This window comes from Thunnus albacares, chromosome 6 (genome assembly GCF_914725855.1).
Source record: "Thunnus albacares chromosome 6, fThuAlb1.1, whole genome shotgun sequence".
Classification (NCBI taxonomy): Eukaryota; Metazoa; Chordata; class Actinopteri; order Scombriformes; family Scombridae; genus Thunnus; species Thunnus albacares.
Window position 1 is genome coordinate 22,370,118 of NC_058111.1, and position 27,712 is coordinate 22,397,829.

The window sequence follows — 27,712 nt, forward strand, 5'->3', positions numbered from 1 at the left end:
TGAAGCAAGCCGTATGTGTTTGTTCAGGTCGTGACAATAGACAGAAATGTGTCTTTGTGTGTGGTGCGGACCATGAATATCAGGAGCCATGGTGTCACATGAATACTCTTCAGCCTTCATGAAAAGTAGCAGCTCCTCACCGGGGAAAATCTCTCTGGTGACTTTGTAGAAGATCTGCAACACATACAGGGGGATTATGATTTAAAGTGTGCATTTATATCACAGTTTATGAAGGTCAAACAAAACAGTATGGATCAACATATTTTCCTATGCTGAACTGGCAGTTTTTTGGTGTCCTGTAAAGCTGCTGCAGCTGTTTTTGTTTTGACTGCATTTTTTCTTACATTGTCCACAACCGCATTTCAGTGTGGATCGAGCTACCAAAATGTTAAACCAGCAGAGGTCACTTTGGGTAGCTTTTGGTACTGTATTAACATACTCATGCAAATTGGCTATGCAATCGTTTACATGCCACCACCAAAACCACCACCACCACACACACACACACACACACACATACACACACACAGAGGAGAAACACATGACAACACACGCATTCATTAACTTGTAATTGATCATCATGTAGAACATTCATCTTCATACAAACAAAATGAAAGCACAAATAACCATACAGTAGAATAAATATACTTCTCCCATAATGCTTACAGTGGGCAGGAAGCTGCAGTGAAATGTGTGGAGAACAAATTAACTAATGTATGGTGATATATTGTGAAAACGAGCAAGTTGGTTTTAAAAAAAATAGCATTTTGTTAATTAAGCATTTCAGTGATGGATGAAATTTCCAACAGCGAGATGAATTAAGAACTAACACCACTTCAAGGCGCTCATTTCAGGAGCACAACTCTGACTACTTATTTTTAAAACTTCAGTATTCCTATACAAAAAGCCATTGAACCAATTTCATTGCATGTACAATACATGCAGCTCACGAAAGCATGCCCCTGCTAAATGTGTGTGTATTTGCAGAAGGCAGGGGAGGAGGGGGGACGGAGGGGGGGTTGCAGTCATTTTAAAGAATCAGCTGAGAGACCCTGGGACTGTGGTGCTTCCCGTGGACACACAATAGCCTTTCTCCATGAAACAATCAGACGTGGCGTTATTTTTGGCATGCTTTGGAGGTTTAACATATTACCTTCCTCTTCTGTGCCGACATGACAATGATGATGGGGGAATTTATTAGAAATTAAAGGGGGAGGGGGGGTTGCTTCTGGGAAGGAACAGGTCACAGGTACACCACTCATGAAGGGAATTCCTGGCTAGCACTACTGTTGGACACTAGAGCCACACTGGCCCCGCAGGGTTATGATAAATATCTTGGTCACAATAAAGATCATGAGATATTCTCTCGACTATTATATAATTGTTCGTGTCATTGTTCTTACTTCTGGCAAATGATATAATGCTAAATATGAAATGACTGACTTTTTTGGGACTCACTGAAGCTCAGGAAGTGCTTAGACTGAGAGTCGCTGGGGTAAAGGGAGCTCAAGTGAGTAAAAAAGCAGAGTCTGACCAAGGCAAAGCTCTCACATGTCGATAACTGAGGAGTGATTGGTGCACAGTAACTGGTGCAGTTTTGTGGTAGCATAAAAATATGATTTAAATTCAGGCATTTAAAAAAATCTAAGCAGCAAAGAAAGTCAGTGGGAGGGTGACAGGCACTACAAGTCTGACTCCCATTACAGGGCTCAACCAGAGTCATTACCGGGTTATCCAGACCAGGTAAGACACATTACATATTAACCACTAAATTTAATTAATTGAAATATTCTTGTTTTCATTTTTGGAGCATTTTAGAATGACATTTTTTTGCCTTAATTTAACAAGGAAGTACAGCAGATATCAAATTGTTTTAAACGCTGATGCAACATGGAGGATTTTAGCACTTTTGACATCCGGCTGAAGAGAAACAGTAACAGCAGAGCTGCACCCCCATTGTTTCTAAGAAAGAATAAAGGTAACTGAACTGACGGTCCTAACAGGCACTTTAATCTCTGACGTCCCATGCCCTAACCTCTGTCCACACTATAAACACACACATGCATAACATGGATGGACCTTCATAAAGCACACACACACACACACACACACACGCTCTTTCCTGAGGCCATCACCCCTGTAAGGCCACAAAAATATTGTGATTTAGAAACAATCAAACTGCAGCTCAAACAGACATGCGAGTCGGCAGGGATTCCGCTCTGAGAGACTGATACCGGCTGAGGAGGGAGGCTCTTTGGAAACCTACCAGGGAGCGGACCGAGGCCTCAGAACATAAAAATTAATGGACACTGTCAAAACCACTTTGTTCATAAATACAAGAGTAAGAGTTCATGGTAAAACACAACTATAAGTCTATAAGTTCAGTAATATTTTACAAATAACACAAGATACATAGTGAGGAAGACCGAAGACCATGAGAAAGAATCCCCTGCAACCTCTGACCCCCCTCTCTTAGGGATCAATAAAATTCTCTGTTGCGCTGCACTAGAAGATGTGTTTTGGGCTTGTGCTGCAGTATGAGCACCACCAACACACGAGTGGGCACATTTGGGGAATTCCCCCAACAGCTCCACCTCCTCCCCACGGGCTACCAGATAAACAGTGAAAACACACACAAACAAACAAGCAACGACTCACGACAGAACAGAAGACACACTGTTTGATCTGGGGAGGGGGGGGTCATCCTCAACATGTCATGGACACACCACCACACACACACACACACACACATACACACACACACACACACACACACACACACACACACACACACACACACTGACTGCCTGCAGTCTAACAGTGGCTTAAATTAACAGGTTATTCTGTAGATAAGATAACTGGGGTGTTTGAGTTCACACTGTGAAAGCCAGCCCCCTCAGCATCAAGGTAATTTACCATTCTTACTGCAAAAAAAAAAAAAAAAAAAAACATGCAGGAAAAACCTTTAAAAAAATCTGAAAATATATATATATTTTTAAGTCACAGGAGCTTATTGCAATGGCCTTAATTCCATTCTGCACAGGTACTGCCAATAGTCTGGACAAGAAGTCCCCTCAATGACTAAATTTTATGTTATTCTCATTCATTTTCTATATATCATTGCTCTCTTTGTATCCATTTATTGAGTCATTACTTATCTGTTTCCTTCTCTCCCTCCCTCCCTCCCTCTCTTGCTCTCCCTGTCAAAGGTTACAACCATGAGAGGATCAGAGGCTATAATCGGACTACTTTGTTACCTTGACACCATTAGTCATTAGCAGAGTAAACACAGTCACATTTTCCCTGGTCACACCCTGTTGGCCGACTCCTCGCTCACACAGAGCTCATTCGACAGGTATGCCATTCACTGATGCTTTCCTGCAAAAAAATATATACGCTCAGTCTGGGCTGCTGTTCTCAGTAAAAAAATGTAAAATCTCAAGCCACTTTAACATTCAAAAACTATGAAAAAGAACAGTGCTCCCAATAATTGTTTTTTCTAGCTAATTAAGAATTATGAAGTATCATCAAATTGAAGAGGAAAGCCTGCTACAAATCTTTCAATCATTACTTTGAGCCGCATGTGTTGCAGCCTCCTTGTGGTAATCAGGCTCATGCAACATGTACAGTGTGTTTGGCAGTCATCATCACTTGGCTTCTCAAGAAAAACCCATTCCGTGACTGAGATAGCAATAAAGACTATGAGTACACATGTGCAGCTGGCTCCAGCAAATTAGATGAGCAGGTCTCATGGTTCGGTTCATGTTGAGTCAGCTGTGGGAAACTGACCTTATGAAGAAACTTTCTGGTACTTCATGAATGACATACAGAGTCAGCAACATCTAGTGGAAACTTTGCATCTCCAATATGTATTTTTAGGTGTTAAAACTCCATTTCCAAACAATGTATGGTTTGAAAAAAGGTTCTTAAATGTAGAATAAAGTAAGAAGAGGAGAAGTGAAATATAAAAATGATCAATGTTGGAGTTACAATCTCTTTCGACAGTGAATTCTTGTGCATTTTTAATGTCTGAACAGGCTTTAAGCTGTTATCTCAGTGAGTTACAATCACTTGATAATCTCACCTCCAGTGCATTTACACAATGAATGACTGTCACTGCAATGCTAACATGCCCGTCAGCCACTTCATCCCACTCAATACTGAGCGAGAATCAATAGAGCGAATGAGATTAACACTCATATCCTTCTGCACTGTCTTATGAAAGGCTCTTTAGGGCCTCGTTGGATGCTGTTAATTACACTTATAATCCATTTTCCTTTCAATTGAATCTGTAGAGTGAGGAGTGCAGTGGAGGGTTTTTAAGCACTAATTGCCCTAATTATCTTAACGACAAAACATGCTGATCATGGAGGGGATCTATGCAAGTAGTGCTTAGGCTGCGTTGTTCAGTGCATCTGCAAATAAATGAGGGTATCAAGAAAGCCTGAATAGTACGGCGTGGATGGTCAAAGGCCGACGTTTAACACAGACGGCGGCCAAAGATTAAAGATATTATTATAAATTAGACAAGATTCTTTATTATTAATTGTTTTCTGCAACATTTTGTAGAAGTTTTTGATTAAAATCTAAATAAAAAGAACAAACACAAATTTGTAATATTTATATCTTTTCAGAGAGCAGTTTTTTTCTTTTGTAAAGGACTTCGTTTCAAATGAGTTATAGCATGTTGAATTAATTTCAGAATTCAGCGTGACTCACAAACTGCAACACCTGCCATCTCCTTCCTGTCCAATCTTTCCTGTTGCTTTCCACTTCGCAGTGTCAAATATATAAACTAATAAAACTAAAAGGAAATCAAAAATAAAGACTGTTTTTAGTCTGGCTTTGTAAAATTAAAGCAAATATTGTAAATACCATGGTAATAATATGGCAGTGGTTTAGTCCTTAACGCATTTAGTTAAAACATTAAATTTGCTGTGACAAATATAATTCATGCTCCACTGCATTTAAACAACTTGACATCTACAAAAAAAGACAAGAGTCATTTAAGTTACTCTCTTTTCTTTCAATTTTTTACTTTGAACAGAGACAGACAGAAATAATCTTGTCTTTAAATGTCCTCGGATATGTGAGAAATTAAAACAATTAAGAAGGTTGCCACTCATCTCTTCTAATGTCCTGTGTCATTAAACATCAGTTTCAGTTATAAGAAACTGATTCTACATGCTAATGCTAACAAATATGGTCTTTCAAGAATCTGTTTGCATAAGTTCTGTTTGCAGTTGAGGTTGCTTTCACAGTGTAAGCACTTCATGCCAATAACTTGTAAAACTGAATTGAGAGAAAGACAGAGAGGAAAAGGAGTGGAATCACAAACGGTTCCTCCACCAAGACAAAACAGGCTTTTTTCTCTCTTTCTCTCTCTCCTTACTCATTCATTCCTCTCTCCCTCCCTCACCCTCCTGAGATTGGTCATAAAGTTTTATGATAAACAGAACTGGGTCAGAAATAAGAGGACGGGGGCCAGTTTTTACTCTTACACTGGCAGGGCTGAATTGGTGCTTGAAAGGAACCATGACCAAATAACACCTGGAAATTGCTGTGGGTGTATGACATCGTCTTTAAATAAATCGTGTCGCAAATCATCTCGGTTGAAAGCATGGTGATGGAAGATTCATTTGAATTCAGCTCTTAGAGAAGATTTAGCAGAACAAGTAATATGTAAGCCCTGGGAAGCCCACTCAGGCTCTTCTGTGAAACTCCGGTGATGGTACATGTGTGTGTGTGTGTGGCGAGTGTGTAATATGTGGTTTCAGGCTGGGTTTAGACTCAGCACTTCTCTGTGGCAGTAAAAACCTGTTGGAATCAGGTACTGTGTGTTTTAACATTTCCAGCTCGCAATGAGGAGCATGGGGAGTCATCTGAACCGCAATGAACAATTCACAGTCCTGCAGAGTGCGCGCACATGCACGCACGCACCGTCAAATTCGCACATGCATGCATGTAGAAACACAGGCACTTACAGGTGTGTGCACACACTCCAGAGACACAATGAAACACTTTACACAATCACAACAAGTCAATGCACATAAACGTATGTGCACACACTGGGACAAAAAGCCCTCATAAGCGCACAAACACACACACACACACACACACACACACACACACACACACACACACACACACACACACACTCACACACACACACACACACACACACACACAGAAACTCTACCAAAAACTGACAGCGGCTTTACAAGACCACCCCATTTAGCCTATTCATTTTGAACATACAGACAGGCATTGTGAGACACTACAGTGTGTTTTCAAAAACACCAATGTTGGCCGGAAGGCTTAAAGACGCCACATTGTGCTGTGTTGTGACAGTGTGTAATACTTAACAATCACCTCATCATAGCCATGTCCGTGACCTGTCGGAGCCTTACACAACCACCCGAGCAGAACCACAGTGTTGACAGCAAGTCACACCTCGCGGAGAGGGCAGCTCAGGAAAGCTCTCTCTGCTTGTTTGTCTCTCTGTCTCTTTTAAAAGCGAGCGAGTAAGTGCTTTTGGAAAGCGTCTCTCCTTCCAGATTCTCTTTATGAAAAGAGCATGGGCTATCCGCTCTCTCAGCCTCTTCCTCCTTTACTGAGAGTGTACAGGAAGAGTGAGACATGTGAGGGACGAGCAGGAGATTTGTTCCTGAAAAGCTTCGAGCTGTTTATCCAAAGATTTCCAAATTATTTCAAAGCCAAAGACAGCTTTTAGCTTTATGTTCCTTACCTAATTACACTTTACATGGCTATTACTGTATTTGGATTGAGTTATTAAATACTGACATGTGCTTTTTTACTTGTTGGCTTTTACTGAAATTTCAACGGGGGACACTCAACAAATACCATAGATGGACCACCACTGAGAAGTGATGACAAACACGCAAGCTAAATGATGTTTTTTTATTCGGGTCAAGCTACAGTATGCTCCAGCACGTGTCAAATAAAGTTTAGCCTCTTGTCTTCCTGCCCCACTGTGCGTTTCTGTGTAGGAGGAGCGCCTGGGCGTGGGATTAGCGAGATGAACAGGCCCCCATGTGTACAGCACGCACCTCTCTGTGCAGCCAGGTGAGCGGCAAAAGACTGTGACATTCCTGGCATATCTAAGAGTTTATATCGCAAGCGTGACTGGGAAGTGTGTGGAACTATCATCTCGGCGGGCCGCCTCTGATCCTGCCCTGTGGTCCTTGCACGAAAGAAGCCAGCGCACAATTACAGAAAGAAAACACACGCAGATAGCGAGGAGTGTCTGCAGTGCAGCGTGGGGGAGAGCTGTGTGTGTGTATGTGTAGTGAAGGCAGGGTGGGCCAGCCACACATGGGACTATCTGACTTAGATCACCATAACACCTTTTAACACAACAGCAGCAGACAGGACAGCAGTTGGAAAATGCAGGGAAGCCTTCTGGCATTGGAGCAAGGCAAAAAAAAAAAAAAAAAAGAGAAGCGGAATAAACTTCCAAAGATCTGAATGACTTTCAGTTGCACTTGATTCATCCTGCCAAACAGCAGGATTCAGAAAAGGACACATTTGGGAGTTCAAAATCAAGTCATCTACATGTTTTTCCTCTCTCTCTCTCTCTCTTTTTTCTCTTCAGATCATATTTGTATTGTATCTTGAGGTTGTTCTGCCAGGCAGGCTGCGAGTGTCTCCACGTACCTGATCATCTATCTGGCACGCTGTCAGGTTATGCTGCTTGGCCGCAGGGGCAAACTGGATGTGCTTCAGCCAGCTCCCGATATCTGGCTTGCTGGCATCCACGCAGAATTTTACATGGCCTGACCCGTCCAAGATCTGCAAAGAGCGAAAGAGAGAGAGAGGGGGAGAGAGAGTGTGTGTGTGTGTGTGTGTGAGAGACAGAGAGAGAGAGAGAGAGAAATCAGACTTTGATCAGTATCAGTCCAGGTTACTGTGTCCAAACACTGACTAACCACATACCTCCCACTGAGAAATAAGACTCAAATGTTAGGAACTGGTTTGTGGTGCAACACACACACACACACTTGCAAACATGCACGCATAAACACACACACACACGCCTGCATGCACACACACACACACACACACACACACACACACACTTGCATGCACACAATTTGGGTAGAATACAAGTCAAAGTTTATCATGTAAAAAAACTTGAGTAAAATACTTGTGTGCATTTGTTACTGTTGCAATCATGACATAAGTTGTTTTGATATTAATAAAGTATTAATCCATAGGGAAATTCCTGTAAATTTTAAAATCACAAAATAACAACAAGAAATTTGATAAAACCAAAACAAATGTATTCTTTATCTGTGGCATTTTATTTTACCATTGAGTGAGCTTTCAATGAACTGTGTAGTTTCCATTGCAGCAATAAAACATTGTAAATTATATCAATATTTTTTCTTGATAATTGAAAACAATAAATCAGTCCCCAGACTGTTAAGTCCCCCAAAACATAAATAAATACATTGATCAGATTAGAAAAAAATAAAACAAGACTGCAAAGCATATAACAAAACGAATACAAGTTGATTTGAATTCATTTTCACTTCTGATCAGTCTGGTGTTATTTTGATCATACAAACGCATTTTAAAATATGCTGTTAATTATTTTGGATTTAAACTGACTTAAAGTGACGTTTGGATTCGTTTCTGAAAATGTAGTTTTAACGAATAAAATGATAAAACTGCTGATTTTAACTGTTTGTTTTTATATGGTGAAAATTCAAATTAATCACATTATATAACAACAACAACACGATTACTACTACTATTATTAATAATATACGAAGAAGACACACTTCAAACATCAAAGGAACAAAATAAAAATAAAGACAATGTACTGAATTATTATATGACACAAATCATAAGATCACTGTACTAAACATTTACACGCCAATTCTCTCAACGAATTGTAAACGGTATGACGTTGTGCTAAAATGTGAATATTTATTACACAACAGCTGTAAACTTTACTGGAACACAAATCATTTGCAGGAAACCGCGAGTGATAAGAATTATGAAGACGTAGCCGATTGTTGGGATGCAAAACGAAATCTCTCTCCGGGTCACAAATCTGTCTTTCTGCCTTTGTATAACCTGCCAATGAATGAATATTTAGTTTGCATGAAGCCTTTTGTCTGCGCTAACACTGGATCTACCCATTTATCCTGCAAAAGTGCTCTCCAGTCTTTCATGAATTTAACCGTCAAACTTGGTTTACAACGAAATGAACAAAGAACATTTGTTTTGCTTTATACTCTCAATGCAAATTGCTTAATAAAAGAAAAAAAAATGTTTTTATCCATAAAGTCTGTTTCCTCTTACCGTTGAAACTCTTTCGCACCGGCGTGCGGCAGTTAAAACCTCCTGGGATAATAACTGCGTGGTAAACTGGGGAAAAGTGGTGAAAAGTCCCGTTTAAAAAAAAAAACAAAACAAAACACGCACGACCGAAACTCGAGTATTAACTGAACAATAAAACTACAAATTATCTCGGCTACGACACGTTCTCCGTTTTTTCATTGTTAAAAAAAAGCACCAGTGTGTTGTTGTTTTTTCGGTGTCTCTTCAGGTCTCCGAGCCGCAGGACGAGTCGACTCCTCGCCGGTGCGCTCACACTTTACTGTCCCTCAGACACCGCGCGGTCAGTAAAAGTAAATCCTCTCACTATATTGTCTGACAGACACCGTTGACTCGGTAAATCTCCTCTCACTGTCCTACAGACATCGTTGGTCGGAACTAAATCCCCTCCGGTACATCAAGTTGCTTTCCAACTTTTCACTCTGTGCGCTTCGCTTGGCTCGTCCGCTCCTCTCTTGTCACCCCTCCTGTCCTGACGCACCCAGGTGTCCTCTAGTAGCCATTCAACTTTTCATTTTTCTCTTCCTCTCCCCCCTCCTCTGCCAGTCGGGATGTGTCGTCTATATGATAGCGGAGAGATTCAAAGGGGTGGGTGGGTGGAGGGGGGTTGGGGTGGGGGGGTGTTGATTTCAAGCGTCGCCCCCTACTTCGCGCGTCCCGGACAGTTTGTGTGATGTTTCTCTTTTACGCATTGTCTCATAAAGAAAGATCGTGCGCGTCCATCCCGACAGCTCCAGACAGAGACGACTCAGAGCAACGGGACTGTCTTTGCCCCTGTCCCCGGTCGGAAGCGACTCCTCTCCGCAGTAAATTTTAAAGTGACAGGGGCCCGGGGTTGGAGAGGTTGAGCGGGGTCAGCGAGAGGTCGGGATGGGGCTTCTAAAGGGATGAACTACACACACAGGCAGCGCACTTTAATGAACCAACATAATCATCAAAGCGGCATATTATTATTCGCGTGTTTCCAAACTTTTTTCACAACACACCGCGCTGGTTCATGGAGCATTTTATGACATTATTAACCTATAGAGCCCACCTAAAGAGAGTTTTACTTTCATTTTCTTTTATTCTTTCTTCCCCGTCTATGATTTATTTTTGAGTTGCATTGGCGTTAAGAAAAGAAAGAACAACAGTATGGACAAGGGGACTTATAATAAAAAAAACAATCAGCCTTATTTTTTTAAATTGTGCTGGCATCGGGAGAGTAATTTAACAACTATACTTTAAGTGTTCCTCCTGGGGACCTCCAGGAAACTCCTTAAGGACCATTGGAGTTCCCTCAGCCGCATTTTGGGAACCACTGACCTAATCACCTGTTTCTCTCTAACTTAAACAGTGTAGGTTGTTGGGTAGGGGTACTTGTACGCCCTCACATCCCCCCTTCCCTCTTTGCACACACACACACGCACACACACACGCACGCACGCACATACACAAAAAAATGCACTGTATAAATATTTTTTTTAAATGATCATGAAGCGTGATTTTATCAAAGAAAACAGATCAGAGGACAGAGTAAAGAGCTTAATCTTGAAATTAAAAACTAATATTTTTGTTCTTGAGAACTTTCTGGACCCTGGACTCTGCGCACCTGCTTTATGGCGGGCCCAAAACAAGACACAAAGTCACGTGTTCTATTGTTATTTCTAAGTTTAAAGCTGAAACAGATTTTGTGAATAAACGGACAAGGGTGCAGAATATGAAGAAACGTGGTGGTTGTCAGTGAGCGGAGTTTATTAGGCAGCTCATAAAGCCGGAGAGGACATGGCTTTGGCTGATGAGAGCAGATGATGATGGATAACGCCCCGCACATGTGACATTGACCTTCCATCCCAGATAATGCCCATTGTTTTACGAAATCGCGGAGCAAATGTGCAGGAAGGACAGGAAAAATCATGTGTAAATAAGGCAGGACCCCGCCACCGATTCCCATCGTCTCGCGCTCCTTGAGAACGGAGGAGAGACCCCGGTCTGCCCGGTCATTGATTTCCTGCCTCTCCTCGACTTGTCCATTGTTGGAACCATTTTTAATTTAGCCATAAATTGGGAAAGCTCAAGTCGAATGAGCTGTTCTATTTTCTTCCTGTCAGGATGAGGGATTTGTTTTATGATGCATTGTGTATTAAATACAAGTAATCTGGGAAAGTGATTGCTTCACGGCCTCTCCGGGTCTGATCGAGGATTCTGATAGAGAGAGAGAGCGAGGTCTGAGCTGTTTTCTGAAAAGGAGGAAATGTCTGGAAAAGGAGAGGATAAACACACGGGGGTTTGTGGTATCACACCGGGGGTAAATTGGGGCAACAGTGGCAGGACCCCATCAGCTTGGCTGTACGGAGAAACGCTGTACTTCTGTCCCCAGTCAGGAGATGGCGTGCTCAACTGAACTAAACTTTTTCAACATTTCTGAATGGATAGATGCATTTGAACATTCCACATGACACTATGAGAGTTGAAACACAATTATAGCGTTCATTTGTTGTGCTGTGAGCTTTTTTTTTTTAAAACGTAATCTTGAAAGTTTTTATCATCAAATATTGCATAAAATAATCACGTTCAGGGCCAAATTGTGCGCTTAAGTATGTCTGTTTATAACACTGATCAGACATCAGCAGTTGCACTGTTTTATCTTCAGAAATGTAATCGAAGGGGTGAGATATTTTTGGCACAGGATTGGGTAAATTTGTTTCCTACAAGAAAAAAAAAAAAAAAAAAAAAAAAAAAGAATTCAACTTTGAGGATCACGCGTTGGTCTTTATTTCTGAGCCGTGACTTCACATTGAAAGCTCTTCATCGCAGTGTGTAACAGCCTGCTTGCTCTGTCAGTCAGATTTGTGACTTATAATAAGATGAGGGGGGTCATTTCTTTCTCGTCCTGTGTTGAACTGCAGCACAAAACATCTACATTAAGGCGTCAGATTGCTAGATGGGACATGAAAGATTCAGCTGTATAGGGCCTGAATATATAATCACCTGAACGAGCGGCAATAAAGCTGCTGAATCTACACCGAAAAAGACCGATGGGGGGGGGTTGAATTTAAAACACTTGTTCATTTTGTTAATAAACCGCGAGAATGATTTGCAAGGCGCGGCTCTAATTTATATACTTTGAGCAATCCGCCATAAACAGTATTCTGATGTGCTGAGATTACAGAGATTTATTTTTATTACATAGATATGTGTTATCTGAATTATGCCATGCTTTTGTCATAATGATTTTGACATACTAAACAGCGGTGTGGAAAAGCTGTTTATCAACAAATTACAAACCAAACGCATGCAGGCTTCAGGGTACGTTAGTTCCGACTATATCATGCCACACAGCATTTCATAGTTATTTAAGGGACTCTTAAAACATACAGCATCCGGATAATGTTTAGTGCTGAGGCTTTAAAGTGCTGTGAAATTCTTGAAAGGAGGTTAAATTACTTAAATGGGCCCTTGCTTATTTTGCTTGCGGCTTTCTTGTTTGTTTTAGGAGTTCAGTCACGCAAAAACCAATTCATACATGAATGTAGAGAATTTTTATGATCAAATAGCTTCATATTTTACTTGATCTGATGGTTCAGCTTCACGGGCTGAAACTGGTCTGCTCCTTTTTTTTTTTTTTTTTTAATCCTTTGAATAACTTTTCAGCAGTGTTTTTTCTGGTATTTAAGGGGGGAAAAAAGTGATTTGGATTTTGCTGCTCAAGCTGGAGCCATGTGAAGTCAGATGGGACAGGCTGGAGAAGAGGGGGATTCCCGTGTGGGTTGCAAACTGACTCCAGCCAGCGAGCTGCGGAGCCTGCACCGCTGCTGCAGCCGAGGGGCCACATGGAAACACTGTGTAGGCCTGTGCGGTGCATTCCAGCACATCCTCCAGGAGAGCGGAAAGAAAAAAAAAAGAGGAGAGAAAGAAAATATCGCAGCCAAATCCACATGAAATAGTTCCACCATTCACGGCGAGACCTCCCATAGACACCGGCGAAAAGCTGCATTATGTCTCCATCATGTCTGTTTATGGGCCTACACCCCCCCCCCCCCGACCCCCCCACCACCCCCACCCACACACGCATTTTATTTCGCTTAAATATGGGGGCGATCCAATCAAGTGGGAAAACTCATTTAAAAGGTTTGCCTACAACTTTTTAATCAGCAGATCCATCACCCAAGATTAGCGCACAATAGGCTACAATAATCGTGCAGCTTTAAGTCCTTATATTAAAAGATAGACATTGTGTCCATACAGCCCAATTACCATTAAAACAGAGCAGAGGAAATGAAAGGGGAAAATGTAAATACAAAATTTCCTCGGGTCTGGAAGTAAGCCCGTTGTGAGCGGCGTGTTAATCTCCACCTCAGTAATTTGGTTCTGCGGGAGAAGACAGAAGCCCTGCTGCTGTGCCCTGCACTTCATAAATCACTGCTTTATGTGGACAAGGTCAGCTCACCCCCCCCACCCCTCCTCTTCCATTGGCCCCTCCCGGCCCCTCCGCCATGTTTACCCGGCCGCCCGGGGGCTCTCAGGACCAGACCAGCTCACTTCTAATTACTTTGGATTATTTTCATTTGCCGGGGGTCAGCCAGCCATTCCGACAGAGAGAAAGAGAGAGGGACGGTTTCTTGACAAATGCTGTGGCCTGTGAGAAACAAACAGGTCCGGCATGTTTGCTGAATTAGCACCCGGTCATTTTTGTTTTTGCCAGTGCTGTAAAATAATTTTATTTGTATCCGTAAGATCAGATTGATTTGTTGAATCAATTTAGTGTCGATATTGGAACAAAGCAGGGCATCACTGGACATCATGTTTGATTGAGATCATTTAAAAGAAGACATTCATTATCTTTTCTCATTGAGAAAAAGGGGGTGTGATGGATGCTTCATGCAAAGGGATTGTGCTTTTTAATCATTGAAATGAATTTGCTAATCTGAGCTGCAGACCAGTAAAGAGAGAGAGAAAAAGTTTTTCCCCCCATGACATTAATCCATTGATTAAGCCAATAAATGCACTAAATAAAGATAAATCTGATGTTAAATGGTGACTCAATTTGAATAAGATATATTGTCTGCTGTGCTAAAATGAACACTAACAGCAGGAATAGCAGGATGTGCAACAGGACACTGGACTTTAAAGGGCAGTGCGAGCTATTACAGATGATTTGAGGAACAGGAAAGAGGGGTGAACATAAAAATGGAGAGAGAATATTATAAATCACTGATCAAGTGAATTTAAAGATAATTGGTTTTAAGCAACCTGATGTGCGTTGTTGGAGCAGTCCCTGGAATGCGGCTGCAACGAGTTGGGGGTCTTTGAGAAGGAGGGGGAAAGGATGGGGAGGGGTGGTGGCAGCGATGTACAGAAAGTAGTACAGGCTGTGGTAATCACAGACACTTCCTCTGTAGAGCCTCAGCATACAGGGCCACACTGTATGTGGGCTACGGGGTGCGATAAAGCTGCACAGGAGTCAAAGGTCACGTTTTTCAAGCATAAATTCAGCGGGCACACAGCTCCTATACGCACGGGACAGGCTGGAAACTTAAACAACCCACTCGAGCCCAGCAGAGAAAGGAGGGGGGAGGTAATTAGAGCATGTTGCCGGTCGCCGCAGGGTGAACAAATTGGCTCTAAAACGCTCATAGATATCATCTTTAAAAGACCTTTTTATGTACAAGAGGTAAAACGGTATGGAACTGAACACGGCACTTCAGATCTCGCAGGAGCAAGTGTCACACATTCATTACATTTATTGAGCTCTCTTCTTACATTTAAAGTCTGGATACAGCTGTAATACTGCGACAATTTGCTTTTCATATAGCGTGTCCAATTGGAAGGCTAATATTTTAATGTTGGCGGATATCAGACAGGGATGTTATACTTGTTCAGTGTGACAGGAGAACATGCTGCCATGTCAGAGAGGAGGCTACTGATTTCATATTGATGAAAGATGAAAATAAGTTGTATAGACGGTGATTGGAGGTAAAGAATACTTAGTTATAATTATCTATAATAGTCCCAAGTCCCAAATGACACAAGTTTGAACAAGAAACAAATGAAAAGCAGTTAATATTTCTTTGACAGATCAATAAAATCGGTGAAAAAGCCCAGTTGCCCGATGGCGGGGCAGGTGGAGAAACAGACACCCATGGGTTGATGGCTCACAGATACACAGACCCCTCTGTGTATTTACTTTTATTGGGTGTTTCTGTTTTTCCAAAGCAAAGAAATAGGCTTATATTGTTGTACTAAAGAGAAAAACAGAGAAACATGACAAGCAGCACTAATGGGTATTTCTTATCCAAAATTTACAAGTGGTCAAAACTGCAACGTGAGAAACTGAGAAAATGTTCTCGAGTAAGTGCAAAGCGTAAGCAGATTGTTAAAGAGTGTTCAGTATGGCCATTGTGCACACATATGGAAACCCCCACCACACACAAACACACACACACACACACACGCGCGCAGTGGAATTGTTACCCAGCGCAGGTCAGCTCAGTGTATGTGGGCATGATTAAAGTCAGAATTAACTCAGAAAACAACAAATCAGTTGCAACAACCTTAAAATGAAGGAAAGCTGAGCAGCTCACACATAACACAGGGACACAGAGTGGCTCCCATTAAAGGCTTCACTGGCTTTCAGTAGCATCAAAGAGGCCCCTGAGTTAGGCTGGGATTATATTTAACCCGGGAGCTTGTTGCACTGCTGAGTACAGGGCACATGCTGATGTTGCTGCCAGTACACCATGCTTCTGGCATCCAGACCAACGCTCTCATTAAAATGTGGCTTGGGCACTATTTCCTACAGGAACACACACACGGAGCAAGACACAGACACACACGGAAACACATAAACACTCTGACAACAAAACAAAAAAACATTATCAATCTAGCATGGTGACTCTATGATGAATTGATCATATTATATGAAACGTTTGTTTTTTTAATTTTTTTTATTTCGACTCCCTGCAGGACATCTCTCTTAATGATAATTATTTAGAATATTTTTAAAATGCATCATACTTATATTAAGTGTGCATGCTAGGGCTGGTGATATGGGAGGATTTTTTTCTGAGATAAATATATATCACAATATGGCAAACATATGCAAAATAACAGAAAATCAAATCAATTTGATTATTTTAGATGTGATTTTGAATGCATTTTAAAATGTGATTTTGCATACATTTTTGAAAAATGTATGGAAATGTCATATATAAAATGATCAAGCTGATGTTCACAACTATGTTCTGCTCTTATGCGTTACATAAAACCGAAAATCCTCACGTGTGTAAATCTAAAACTATGATATCCATTTTTGATAGTTTTCAATAAGAGCTTTTACATAATCATTCATTTGAAACAGAAATTTCAAGTTGATAATTGATAATGTTGAATTATTTCCCAGACATAGCGCCTACAGACTTGCAAACACCCCAACAAAAGTTCCCCATGCATGTGTGTATAACTGCGCCGGGCTCCATCCTGAGATAATGCAATCTTACTTGGCACATTTCAGCAGTCAGACTTGATTTGAACCATCAGACATGTGCATCAATACTCCCCAGGTTTATTCAATTCCAAACCAATCATTCTGGTGTCATACACTTTTGGGTTAATATTCTAACCGTGAGGCCCAGGGCTAGCTGAAGATAAATCAGCTTTTATGATGGGTTGTTATGGTTTTTACGGCACTGGGGTTGTGAGGGACTGATTTGGGGATCAATCACCTGCAGGTGTCTGCTGGGGTGCTGCTAGGATCGATTGAGGATCTGGAGCTGCCGTGATGGAATAGAGGTGTGTTTGTGTGTATTGAGATTGGGTGCAGTTGTAGAAGTGTGTGTGTGTGTAAGACTTTGTGAGGGTAAAAGTGATGAAGGTGTGTATGTGAGTGCCTCAGAGACAGAGAGGAGATATATCTGGGGCTGCAGCAGTGATGAAGGGCCGCTGGACTATGACCAGACCATCTCAGCTCTTATCGGAGTCTCCCCCTCCTCTCCAACCCTCTCTCTCAATCCACTTCTTTATCTAGCTGGCACTTTGGAAAATCTCATTGTCACACAACATTTAACAAAGACAAAAGTCCCAGGCGTGCAGCTGGAGATGACTGGCCTGATAGAGCAGGGGCTAGGGTGCAGAGTATCCCTCACACAACCTCTCTAGCTCACCCGGTTTTCCACTGGGTGCAAAACACCGCCATCTATGCGCGCAGATGGCACGAGCGCACATCAACACGCAGACACATTAGTCACGTCGAAGTTTGTCAGTTTCTTTTTCTTTCTCTCCCTCCCTGGATACGGTGTTTATACACATTCAACATCTCCCCTGACCGTCAGACGGCTGCTTCCTCCATGCTGTCAGCGGAGCCCGGCTGAAACAAAAAAGGCGGAGAGCGAGGCCTACGGTTTCTGAATCAGAGGAAGTTGGTGCTGATTACGCTGCCCCTGAAGAAGCATTCCGATCCTGTTGACCCGCGCGCTGGCTGCCAAATCCAAACCATGCAGCAAAGCGCTGAGAGAGTAAACCTCACACAGCCCCACCCTATAAGTGCCTCTCCTCCTGCCCTCTCCCTGCCCAGGACAAACCTCTGCCCTCTCTCCCTTTACTTTCTTTTCCTCCTTTGTCTCGTCTCCTATTTCCTGTCCGTTCTTCTATCATACTCTTCTTTTCATCAGTGTTTTTACTCTCTTCCTCCCCCATTTCCTCTAATCTCTGATCCACCTTCAGTTTTGTCTCTCTTCTCCTCTTCTTTCCTCTCTGCTCCTCCATCATCCTCTTTGTACAAAGACACAACAGCAGGCTCTCGTTGGAGGAGAGAACATTCCACCTTCTTCACACCCTTACCTCTCTATCCCTGATAAATGCCTTCACTCCATTTGTTTATAAGATAGAGGGGGTTATTCATAATCAAGCTGAAGAGAGTATGTACACACTGTGGACATCCTGATAGAAGGCAACGTATTAAATTTCTGTTTGTTTGACAGGAGCGCTGTCTCTCTCCTTCTCCTTGACGGGAAGACCCCCATCCATCCAAGCGGGGGCGTGACCCCAGGCAGCACTCCCCTCTCTTTCTCTCTCTCAAGTGCTAACACATATTAAGTAAATGAAGAGTCTCTTCAGGCTGGCAGGAGACAAACGAGCTTCTTAAACATCGCAGGAGTGGCGGTTTGATCTGGTGTCGGCGAGTGTTTACGACGTAACTGTGGCAGAGTTGTGTTTGTGATGTTACCCATCTAAGTGTGTTTATACTGTGGTGGAGATGGCCCCGGTCTCTTAGCCAGGTGCTGGAGCTCTATGTCTTCTGTTTGAGAGGGAGATTGTGCTTATGGCTTTGGAGAATGTGTGTGTGTGTGTGTGTCTGCTAAGTCCCTGCAAGCCTGTGTGGTATGTGTGGCAGAGCTTCCAAGCCAAATGTTGTGCAGGCAAGCAGACAGTGTGTGTGTCCACATCCTAGCGAGGAACAGGTCCAGGTTAAAGTGTCTGCTCTCATTCCTCTCCAAGCTTCTCATCCTGTCTTTCTGTCTTATTCTTTCTTTCTGTCTTTCTCTCAGTGATTATTGTCATTCTGGCTACTGAAAAAAAAACAACAACACTACTACTGGGAAGTGTAAAAAAAAAATGGGGGGAAGGACAAGGAGGGGAAGCGCGACTGAGCTGCACTGGGCTGGCGGCGGTGGGGGTGCTATAAGGCCCCCAGGGTGGGTATAGGGTTTTGGTGAGGGCTCGGGGGTTGGTGGTGAGGTGTGCTCGGAGAGAGGGCCCTGGTGTAATCTCAGTGCTGAATAGACGGAGCTCTTAATAGAATCCCGTCGTCCGGCTGCCACCGAGAGAAACAAGAGCTGTAATGGATGGGCTCAGCTCTGGCTCCCACTTTCCCCCCCGTGACCCCTGCGTTGGTCAGAAGTAAGAGGTAAAGAAGCATTGTAGCCCCGGGCCTGATTGAATGGGGAGGGAGGGAGGTGGCTGTGGTGGTGGTGGCAGTTGGGGGTGGGGGGTGGGGGGTGGAGGCAGCCGCGCTGATAGACCAATTTCCCACTACTGCGAGCAGCAGGGCTTGATTGATGAGGGCTGGTGCTGGTGAGAGGAGGCCCATCACATGCGATCACATAAATACTTATTCAGCTCGAATTGGGCCTGACAAGCCTTACGACAGCTTTGTGCTGTCACAGATATCATTGGAAGGAAAACGCTCCATTAATCATGCGTAATTAACTTTTCCAAAGGGAGGTTCTGCTTGGAACCAGTAGTAACCCACTCAGTACCCAGATAAAAAATTCCAGCATCTTAACTGGGATTGGAGAGGGCCTTATTAAAAGCTAGAGCCAGTTTCCCCTGAGCCGCTCCGTTTGTACAGGAAACGGCTTCATTAGTATCGGTTTAGGGCTCTAATGGGCTCGATACAAAGCCTCCTCTCTCTAACCCAGCCGTGTTCAGTGGCCTTACAGTGCAATATCCTGTGAGCGCGCACGGCCATAATGTTCCCTGTTTGAAGTCGGAGCAGAACCCATCTGAACGCCTGCCACTAGTTAACTACCTTGACCCTCCCATAAAGAAGTGTGTAGGAGTGAGCATTGGAGAGCCCAACAAGCTATGTGGTTTCTTTCTCCCTCTTTCCCCTGGCCAAAGGTAGCCTGCCCATGGGAGTAAATGAGACCAGAGCCCTTTTGTTTTAAAGCAACAGACCAAACGATCTGCCTCACGTTAGGAATAACACAAACACGCACTCCCACACAGATGCATGCGTAGATATACCACCATATCTCATTTGATCAGCATTCCTCCCTCAGCTCTGTAACGCTGCCCACCTGCATAGCTGCGGCTGGACACAATGTAAGCAGTTGACATGGGATATGACAGAAAACAATGGGAGCAAAACAACTATGTACCTTGACATGGAACTGAGCTCTTCCAGGAAAATCGAATATCGTATTAGAACATGTTAAAATATTACAACAGCGTCAGAGAATACGTTCTAAAACCCAGAATAGTACAGCAGTAACACAACACAAATTATGGAAAGAGGCTACTACGTTATGTCATTGCATGACATCAATAATAAAATTTCACCAAGTACAGAATCATCACATACAGTGCATTCACCTGTGCATTCATTGCAAAGAAATGAATACGCTGCACCATGTGTTCATGTGGAAAGAACAGCTCCAATATGGAGGAACTGTCTTTTCTTAAAAATGTACAGTTCCAGTGGTGCAATACTGACTGTGCAGGTATGCTCTATTATCCCCCGGCCACAGATTCCATTTTTCTCAGTTTTCCCGTTGGTTCTTGCGGGCATCACATATTTCTCTGACTCACTTCAGACTCAAGTTCAGACTTACTCATAACATGCTTCATTGTACACTATTACATGAAACTATATCGTATTTCTGACGGGAACAGAACATAGCAGATCACAGACACGTACACATACACACACTCAGATTTAATCATCCCTCTTCTTGGTCATCTGTGGTCATTTCCTCTAAACATCATCCTCACTACAGCAGCGATCGGACTCATTTCCTGCCTCCTAATTAGCTCTCTCTGGCCCTCTACGAAAAAAGAAGACAACACACTAAAACATAACAGTCATACTCCACATATAGACACCACAGCAGGTCAGAGCCGAACCATCTACAAGCACCAACAGACACACACAGCGTCTCACTTGTTTAAATGACTACGGAAAAATAAAGACATTTTTGGCAACGCTGAGGTGGGCAAGATAACAGTCAAATCATCGTGGCAAAATGACAGCCATGTTTTATCCAAGCACTTATTGTACTGCAGCTTGGCTTGGCAACATATTGTAAGTAAAAATAGCAAGTAAAACACAGCGAGGAGCTTAGTGGAAACAGTCTGCATGGTCACTGGCACGAGCAGGGCACAGCTGATTGAAATCTTTGTAAGGCACATGGTGAGGAAAGCAGTTGCCATTATTGGCTGCCCTGGTCACCTCTCTAGAGGAAAATTAAAGCTGAAGTCCTTAAGGTGCCAGTTCAGAGTGTCTAAACTAAAACATAGAAGAACCAGTGATCGAGTCATTTATCATTATGTACTTTACACTGATGAGTGATTTTGTTTTTCAGCTGACTCCCGCTTTGGGCTTATCAAATGCCAATTTCTTGATGCTTGACTGCATGAGTAGCTTTTCTGTGTTATTTTATTGTATGTTTTTAAACCCTGTTGGCAGAAAACATTTTACTATTCGGCAATTAGATCGTGAAGTGAGCTTGTGGCTGAATTCACATAGTGTGGAATTGATTTGAATGAATTAAATGAGTTTAATTTCATCAAATTGAACTAAGCTGAATTGAAATGAACTTAATTAAACAGGAGAGGTCCAAAAAATATATTTTAAGGCTTTTATTTGCTTAGTTATCTGTCAGATCAATCAGTCAGCATATAAATTGTCATTTGCTCTTGTCAATAAAAAAAAAAAGGGGATGATGGTACCGTCATTTTTCCTGTAACAACTCAAGACTCTCTGAAATATCTCTTGTTCAGAGTCCCCTAAAAATTTTACACCCTTTCTCCTACAGAAAGTATGTGAAGCTATTGCTGTGTTATTGTTGGGTTGTAAGGGTGAGCAGGCTGGACCAGTAAAGCAGTGTCAAGGCCCAGACCAGGTGAGGGGGTTGTATTCATGATCAGATGAGGGGTCTCCTGAAGACATGTCTCACAGGCCTAAATAATAGCAAAATTAATTCTGTCTTGGGTAGAAACACACTTGAGTTGGTTCAAGTGTGTGAAACCACATTCAATTGTATGTCTATACATGGGACAATCCAACAGTAATGGAGACAGGTGGTTAGAGAAAGACCACACGCAGAGGAGGAGAGAAGTGGAGAAGAGGAAGAGTGGAGGAGTGCAAGAGAAAAGAGGGAGTGGGTGAAGGGTCAAGTACATTCAGTCAGCTTAGTTTGACTTATATGGAGAGGGAAACAACAATAAGTGCTTGTGTGTCAGGGCCTTGAAGGCAGCACAGCTCTTCTGTTCTCACAATGGCCTGCTTCACTCCAGGGCCGAACTCGGCCTGGCCTAAGCTCACGTATTATTAACAGCACCCCAAAACTACATTTCACTGATGCTCTTCATGACTCGTCTGCTAGAAGAACAAAATCAGGTTGAAAGGATCCAAATAGCCAAATGCCACTGTCTATTTCAGATTATAAACAACTGAAGTAGGCCATGGTCTTACAAGTCTTGCTTGGCACAGTTGTGGGAAATTGGCTATTGTGAAAGCCCCTAAAAATATACTGTCTGCTTGCAGCTTAGCTCAGTTGCTCACGATGGATGATTGGCCAACAGTTGGGGCAGTTCCTTCTCTCATTCTCAGATTGAGGATTGTTGAAGGGGGATCTAAGGCATCAAAGTTTGTTTGTTAAAGAACAGGCAAGGGACAAAACTCAGCAGAATAGCAGGAAATTTTAAAAAGCAGTTTTTGTAGTATGAACTAGGTATGCACACCAACATAATCAGTCCACTATCCTGAAAGTCATTTAACTTTGCAGTCATCTGTTCACCCAAAGCCTGCTTTCTGGATGATGTATTCCTTGAATCACCTCACTTTGCTACTATAGTCAAAGCTTTAATTTATTTAACTGGGTTCAAAGCAATATTGTGCATAAGGCTTGCTGAAGGTGGATAACGTGTGTCATCACCACCCCATCTTAGTACAACGGAAGGTCTGTGTGGGGCTCTTCTCCTCAGCCAGACAGAGCACTCTCCAGAAGTCTGACTGATGCTTACCTCAGGAGCGTGTTGAATGTTCGAAAGAGGAGAGAAGGGGAAAGAGAGGGAAAAGAGACGGCCTTCTTGGTGAAAAAAAGGCCTCAGTGTTAATCAGAGATTTCCCAGAAGAGCCGGAGTCATCACCTCAGGGCAGAGAGAGGGAGAGAAAGAAGGGTAGGCACAGAGGTGAGGAAACGAGAGAAGACTTGAGTGAGAGATAGACTGGGAGACGGGAGAGGAGAGGAAAGAGGCGAGGAAGGCGGCCTGCATTCCTGTGGCCACAGCTGCGGGAGCTGCAATCACTAAAATGTAGCGCTGTCTCAATGCCGGCGATTTCTGGACACGTTACAAACGAAATAAAACAGCACGACATGTCTGTTTTTTGAATCAAAGAAGAGACTAGCAATCAACATGCTGGGGTTTACACTACCTCCCTCCCTACTTCACTCTCTTCCTTTCTCCATCCTTCTCTCTGGCTGACTGTCATTCCCACCATGGCAGGGATGACCCCCTCGCTGTCTCTATATTTGCCCCTCTTTGTTCACCACTGGCCAGTTGGGGCAGGCATCTGAGACTGAGACCATCGATCATTGGCCTGACAGCGGGCCCCAGGCGGGGACGGCCCTGTTATTTGGACTCTGTGATGACTTCCTCAAAAAGGGGCCCCTCCTTCCCTCATAGGCCTGGCATGGCTGAGGTTTGGTTTGGAGCCTCCATACCTTCCCTGTATGTCCATTGAAAACACACTGGACTCACTGGCCGCATGTTTGGGTCACGCTAGGGTGAGCAAGACAGATAGAGTGCAGAGTGGGAGTAAAATAGGTTGAGGGAGCAGAAGTTGTGGTCCTGAAAGTTTCTCGGTAGCTTCTCCAGTCCCATAGAGCAACATGATGAAGACTTTGGCAGTGGGTAATAATAGAAGTAGAGGTTAACAGAGTACATTTGAAATAAGAAAACAAAAAGCAACAGCTGGAGTACTTGATTTATCAATGTGATCTGTCCAAGTTCTGTCTAGGAAGATATAGCAACAGTACATTATAAATACTTAAAACCATCATTTGGACCCATGTGTTTATTTTATCTTGGTTTGCAGCCCTACTGTATGTCTTCCCACAAGACAGTGTGTGAACATCTTAAGAAAAGATTAACCTAAAAATACCCACAAAGTTCCTTTTTCTCCCATTCACTGTCATAATTTCTGCTTTACTCCTCCAGTTATTTTCTGACCCTTCTTTACTCTTCAGCTCAACACCTCCTCCCCTTTCTTCTCCCTCTTCTCTCCCCCTCACCTCCTCTCAGGCACTAGACTGTAGTAGACAGGCAGTTGTACTATTGTCTTGCTGCTCACATCGCGTTATCATTACAGCCAGCTATAATTGGAAACAGGAGTCTTCCTATTAGGATGCATGGTGACACGGGTATCTGTCTCCTCTGATATTCCCACACTGGCTAATTTCCCCCCTCATCTGCATTCAACAGGGCGCAGACAAGAGAGCGTGACAGTGGATATGGACTGCGATAGCTCTATGCAGATGTACCCCTGTGATGTACACACAGAGACACACACACACACACACACACACAGATGTATAATGTAAATTCAGAAATTACGTAAAAATGTAAAATTGTTTTTGTAAACTTGTGGTTGTGTGATGTAAAGTGGTTGTTTGTGGACTAAACAAACCACCAGTGTACCTCTTACCATGTCACAGGATGTGATTCATGGCCTGCGTTGTGGTTCGTACCCTGTCTATTTCCTGTCTCTTATGCAAACACCTATCAAAAAGACCTAAAATAAAGTTTATTAAAAAGATGACAGTAAAATATATTCTAAAATGTGATAATAGAAAAAGGAATAGTGAGGGTAATAGCGTCTTTGTTTCTGCAAAACCTATAAAGAATCCTATTTCAGCATAAACAGATACATCCAAAATTACTTTTTTTTGTCAAAGTTTGAAACTTCTTGGCATATTTACAGTGCAGTAAGTGCTTGCTGAAACTCTAAGAACACTAAAAATACAATTGCAAAGTGTTTGTGAGAATACAGTCATGTCTAGAGTGTCTGTAACGCTGCTTGGCCCTGCATGAGGAGCCTGTCTAACAAAGGGTGCACACACTTCATTAGCACTGTCCGTGAGAAGGAAGGAATCTTACACATGGAATCACTCCTCATCTCCCGTCTCAGGCTACTGCTGTGCAGAGCCTGGACTCGCTGGCTTCCTTCCTTCGAAATCCTCCTGGCCCCTGCCTAAACACAATGCTCAATTTGTTCATATCCAATGCTAAAGAAAAGGGAGACACACAAAGCGTAGCAGATAAGGTTACAAACTGTCCTTGCACCCACAGGTGTGGAACTCTCAAAGGCTTCAAAACATCACCTACTCCCCCCCGCCCCATGCCACCACCACTACCACTGCCACCTCCTCCTCCTCCTCCTCCTCCTCTGCATTCTAGCAAAATGAAAGAATGGGCTTGAAGGATGGACGGATGATGAGGAGGAGGAGGTTGAGGGATGAGTGAGAGCAATGGAGAAAGAGAGTTATAATAGACTGGCTGGTGCGATTAGAGGGAATTTAGTCATTTCTCCACACAAGTGCATGTGCAAGTGCACACACACACAAACACAGCACTCACTCAGCTGCTATCTCACATTGCATCACGCTGCTCTGCACCTTCACACTAGCACTCGCCTTTGCTCTCTCAATCTCTCTGCCTTGCTCTGTTTCAATGGCATCAAATGGTTGGAGTTGACAAAAGAAGAGAGGGAGTGCTGCCAGCTGCCCCAGTGAGGTCATTCCCACACAGGCTCTTGCTTTCACCCCACTACCATGAACATGGCCTTGACCCTGTTGCCTTCACAACAATCATTTTAGTCTGCTAATTTACACAAAGTAACTCCACTTGTCTTTTTACAATTGCCCACTAGACACATCTAAAGACATGCATTTTATCAGCCTTTCTTCTCTGGAGCGCTCGGGGGTTTAGTGCCCTCAAAGTGTACTTTGCAGTATGGTGAGCATCTTCCGTTCCCACCAAAAAAGGCAGTTTGGTATATCAAGTCCTTAAATAGAAGTAATATTTTTTACTCTCACCAGTTTCCCGAGAGAAACACTCAACTTTAATGGTCGTATCACACCCCTTTGATAATACCATATAACTAAAGCCCCTGGTAAAAAAATAAATCCCTCTTGGAGTACATGTAGTAATCTTGTTATAGAAACTTGCTCATTGTGGTTTCTATGGCATTGCAATGTTTAGGTCAAAAAATAATTTGCATATGAGAAAAGTTTGTCATATGGAAAAATGTTTCCTCAGGCATAAAACAATTTCCTGTGGAGTTCCACAGGGATCAATCATAGGGTCATACTTTTTCAAATTTATGTAAACGATCTCAGCTTGACTCCAACAAAAACACTTTTTGTTATGTTTGCAGATGGCACCATTCTTTTCTTATTTGGTAAAGATGAGCTGAATTGAGATGATAGTAGCAGAAAATAACACTAAATGTATTTTTGATGTACTTTTCTTTGAAATGAGTATAACTAAAACAATAGGACAACTAAATAAATAATTTCATCTTTCTTGTATCTGTAACCTTTATGTTAATCTACATTTCTTGTCTCCTTTCATTTGGTTGACTTCACCAAAGCAGCAAGTGTTCTGGTTATATTTGCAGCACAGTGTATATCTGGTGTATGCCTTGAGAGGTGTAGGACTCTCTGTTTCTCCCTCACTTTCTGCTTGCCTCTTTCTTCTGCTCACCCCATCCATTCATTCATCCATTCATCCATCCATCCATCCATCCCTTCATCTGCCATCCATCTTCACCAACATGAAGAGGGCTTTAATATGATGAGTCCTCAGAGTCACAGCAGGACTCTGTCATTCGCTGTCTCTTTCTCCATCACTCTTTGCTATTGGTCCCCTGGGCTGTGTCACAGTGGCTGCAGAAAGACTCTAATTGGCCGAATGGGACAATTTCTCCTCCTTGTGAATAACTTGCTGTCAGTGGCGTGTGGAAAGTGCGCCGTTGCTTCTGTTTTTTTCCCTCTGCTTTTGTCATATAAACCTTTTTACATTTGCACTCAAATTGCACACAAGTGAGGTAAGTGTGTTGGAATTATCACTAACTGACTAAATGAATAAAAAATGCATGAGCTCTCTCTCTTTCTTTCACACACACATGCACTAACCCACATCATTTTGGCAAACACTCACACCTGCTTTCCCCTTGACTAGGTCACTAAGTCCATATCTCTCCTTAGTGGTGTGAACTGTAGGTGAATCACTGTCAAATATTGTCTCAGGATTTTCCTCCTTTCTTTCCTCATCTTTTTGTGTCTCTTTCACTGAAAAACTCTTTATCACTCTGCCATGAAGGCCTTTTCTTCCCTTCCTCATATCCGAAGGAGAAGAAGAAAGAGAGCGGAGTGCCTTTCAACAAACAGAACAATGACACTTCATCGAGATCCTTGGCCTGTGTACATTCCACAAACTTGCACAATAACTTATCAGAGGTGAAAGGAGGAAGGGCAAAGAGAAAGATAGCTCATATGAAAGAAAGGATAAAAGGCAGAAATGTGGGGAGATAGGGGCAGGGAGGTGAAGAGGTGATCTGTGTGTATAAGAGATCTCC

The 27,712-nt window shown here is 42.7% G+C and overlaps 1 protein-coding gene across 14 annotated transcripts in view; it reads right to left on the reverse strand.

Annotated features, from left to right (window-relative positions):
- Positions 1-27,712, reverse strand: part of mecom (MDS1 and EVI1 complex locus) — a 148,881-nt gene that overhangs the window by 20,594 nt on the left and 100,575 nt on the right. For 13 of the 14 annotated variants that reach the window (XM_044354986.1, XM_044354985.1, XM_044354981.1 and 10 more), the window contains 2 exons: positions 7,678-7,812; positions 72-174 (listed from right to left, as the gene is read on the reverse strand). In XM_044354986.1, coding sequence (XP_044210921.1) covers positions 72-120 — 49 coding nt within the window. In that variant the 5' untranslated portion in view covers positions 121-174; positions 7,678-7,812. Of the gene's footprint in view, positions 1-71; positions 175-7,677; positions 7,813-9,333; positions 9,414-27,712 lie in introns of those variants that run through there. The other variant, XM_044354987.1, reaches the window with a different exon arrangement.